Below are 3,209 nucleotides of genomic sequence, written 5' to 3'. Positions count from 1 at the left end.
GTAGTAGCGACTACTATATGTACATGATTCTCATGAAATATTCTAGAGGGATCTAGAATTGATTAACAATTAATCAATAAATTAAATAATGGTTATTCAATTTTACATATATATATAATATTATGAATTATCAAGAGTTGACTTTGCATGATAAAATAATATGAGAATTTTAATTAATTAATGAAAATAGGAATCCTAATGGGATTAGAATGAATCTTAATATGAACGAGATTCCTGATGTGATCAGGTATAAAAGCTTATAAATATTTCATTCAAAGTCAAATAGCACAAGTTTTACATAAAGATTTTGGCAGACAACTCCATCATAAAATTTGGGTCACCCCATTTTCACAAGAAAAATTCATGGCCACCTCCACGACCACATCACCGCCAGATTTCTAGAATTCAGGCGATCCAGTCTCGATGCAAAATTGTTTAAGATCTCTAATGCAATCTAAACAAGGAATCTAGTCTTCGATCGTGGACCTAATTAGACGATCAAAAGGGAGATCCATTCGTAGGGAATTACAAGAAGAGCTATATCCGTTTAAAAACCGGAATAGTCAGAGTCAGCGATAAATACACAAAGGTAAATAGATCTAAACATCATATGAATGTTTTAAATCATACGACGCCCAAGAAATGTTTTTGAATGTCAAAACTAAAAATTTTAAACTTTCACTTAGGTGCGAGAAAACAATACTCCAACACAAACAACGAGTTTTGTAAATTAGAGGTGCTACAAGGATTAGTTGAGTAAATAATTATGTAACAGAATCGTGGAGTAACACATATTAAGCAAAGACAAGCCGATTAAGCTAGTTGAGGAGTCATGTCGTGTGTGATATTCAATAGTTAAAATGCATACTAGCTAGAACAAAGAAAGGGTTCCACATACCTCATCACGACTATAATTATCACCGGTATGTGGATCAAATAAAACATCACCAGTGGCCAGTTCAAAGCAAATACAAGCAAGTGACCACATGTCAGCTGATGTTGAGTACTTAGATCCTAAAATAACCTCTGGACATCTATATTGCCTCGTCTGAATATCAGTTGTGAATTGTTTGTATGTCCAACATGCATTTCCAAAATCGACCAACTTGCACTTTAGGTCAATCTCAGCCAAGAGCTTCTGCCACTCTGATCGACTTCCTCTCTTACGAACCTTAGTTACTTTACATTCAACATTGGCTCCATTATTAGTTTCTGCTTCTGCAACCGAAGTAATCCTTCCCTCTTCAACAGTCTCTCCATTGGAGTTACCATACCGCTGAGAATCTTCAGGACTACTGGCTTCATTATCAAGCTCAGCTCTCTCAAAACCTTCTGGCCCAAAACATTTCTGAGCCGCACGATTGGCTTTTCTTCGAGATTTCTTTTTCTGGTTCTTAGACAGGCCACTATATGAACTATTATGATCATTAGAAGGCTCAAGCTTGGGCACAATCTTGCTTTTACTGGATGGGAGAACAAGAGGGGAGCCTGACTTTCTCGGATCTTTGGCTATATCTATCATAGACAGGAGTAGTATGTTCTCTGGCTTCAAATCTGTATGTATAATTGAGAGCTGGTGATGAAGATAATCCAATCCCACCAAAATGTGGAAGCAGATTTCTTTAGCCATGTGCAGAGGAACACCTCTGTAGTCTGCATATTTAATCAGAGTCAACAGATTGTCACCCAAGTATTCAAAAACCATACACACATGCTGTCCATTTGGCCCTGAATGCTTGAAGTGGTCCAAAAGCTTCACAACACATTTATTGTCTTCTGGATCACCTTCAGCAATCTGTTTTAATATCCTCACCTCATCCATAGCAGCTTCCGTGTAATGTTCAGCGCTCTTTTGAACTTTCAGAGCTACATAAATCTAGTACCAGAAACGTAAAAGGAAAGAAAGCATACAAAAATAAGTTCCTCTTTCAATTAATCAATCATGAGAAAACTAGCCAAATGTTCTCCCTTCTACCCTTGCGCACAAAGTAGAGTGAGTTTTTTTTTTCCTCAAAACCAATTTTTGAACTCAAGCATTATTTTTCCTTCCAATTAAAATAACCAAAGCTGAAAAAATCAATCTCACCCGTTACCCACCTAAACACAACTATGACTCACAAGGTCTAGTTTTCCAAAGAAGTTTACATTGATGAAAGAAATAATAACAATCATTCAATGACAGTCTTCGCTTATTCCTAGGATAATCAAATGGGTGAAGAACTAATAAAGCCAAGAACCTAGAAATACACTCCAATAACGGAAAATTAACATCACTCGCGAGATTTATTCACCAACACAAGGAGCAGAAAATAACGGGAACTGGAAAAAAAAAAACAATAACGAGAAAATGTACAGATTTATTAGTGTCCCAGGCCATCCAGACAGTGGAGAAGTGTCCCCATCCAAGCTTGTTCTGAACAACGTATCTGCCGTTCTTGAAGGTGTCGCCGATCCTCACAGCGTGATATCCGCCACGCTTGTAATCCTCGGTCCCCTCATCCTCCGAGCTGTCACTAGACTCGCTATGGTATTCGCCATTGATCCTCTCGGCTGCCGTATCCTCCTCCGCCATGGATCGATTCGATCAATAGCTCTACAACTCCGATAATTCCATAGGTTGTAGAAGAGATTGACAGTGGCGTCAGATGGACCAGGGTTTTAGTTTCTTAAGTTTATCGAAGGATAAAAGTAAGGTGTCTTTTTGGGGAAAATATACATACATACATACATATATACATATATATATATATATATATATATATATATAATCTTGCCACACTAATATTTATTAAATAGTAAAGATTTTTATTATGATTAGGTCTCTTGTTATACGATCTCACGAATCTTTATCTATGAGACGGTTAATCGAACCGATATTCACAATAAAAAGTAATATTCTTAGCATAAAAAGTAATATTTTTTTATGGACTCATAAAATACGACTCGTGAGACCGTCACACAGAAGTTTTTATCTTTTATTATTATTAGCAAATATATGATGCTAATATATTGAACGTATGATATAAGCGTTAGTCAATTTCTCACCCTTGAGATCTTTAAGTGCTCTCTCTGGCACTGTTAAATAAATCGGTTGTCTTATCATTGTTTAGGTTGATCAAATTCCTCGGGCCGTCTAATGTAATATATAATTTTTTTTATATTTTTAAAAAATATTGTTCCACATATTTTTCAATCCATTTGTATTAACT

General features: G+C 36.0%; 1 protein-coding gene across 1 annotated transcript; it reads right to left on the bottom strand.

Moving 5' to 3' along the window:
* Positions 1-558: 558 nt before the first annotated feature.
* LOC140841276 (protein kinase dsk1-like) lies at positions 559-2,698 on the bottom strand. Its single transcript, XM_073208569.1, has 2 exons — positions 2,354-2,698; positions 559-1,876 (listed from the first exon to the last, which is right to left on the bottom strand). Exons 1-2 carry the CDS (start codon positions 2,570-2,572, stop codon positions 872-874), a joined length of 1,224 nt encoding a protein of 407 aa, XP_073064670.1. The 5' UTR covers positions 2,573-2,698; the 3' UTR covers positions 559-871.
* Positions 2,699-3,209: the final 511 nt, after the last annotated feature.

The sequence above is a fragment of the Primulina eburnea genome, chromosome 9 (assembly GCF_022965805.1).
Source record: "Primulina eburnea isolate SZY01 chromosome 9, ASM2296580v1, whole genome shotgun sequence".
Lineage (NCBI taxonomy): Eukaryota > Viridiplantae > Streptophyta > Magnoliopsida > Lamiales > Gesneriaceae > Primulina > Primulina eburnea.
Note: the sequence above shows the minus strand (reverse complement) of the source record. Positions and strands in the feature narration are given on the sequence as shown.

Excerpts from the sequence above, each read along its gene's own strand:
- LOC140841276 (XM_073208569.1), bottom strand. The coding sequence starts at position 2,572 with ATGGCGGAGGAGGATACGGCAGCCGAGAGGATCAATGGCGAATACCAT. Across the intron at positions 1,877-2,353 it reads CCTGGGACACTAATAAATCT|ATTTATGTAGCTCTGAAAGT; the intron begins GTACATTTTCTC and ends TTCTGGTACTAG.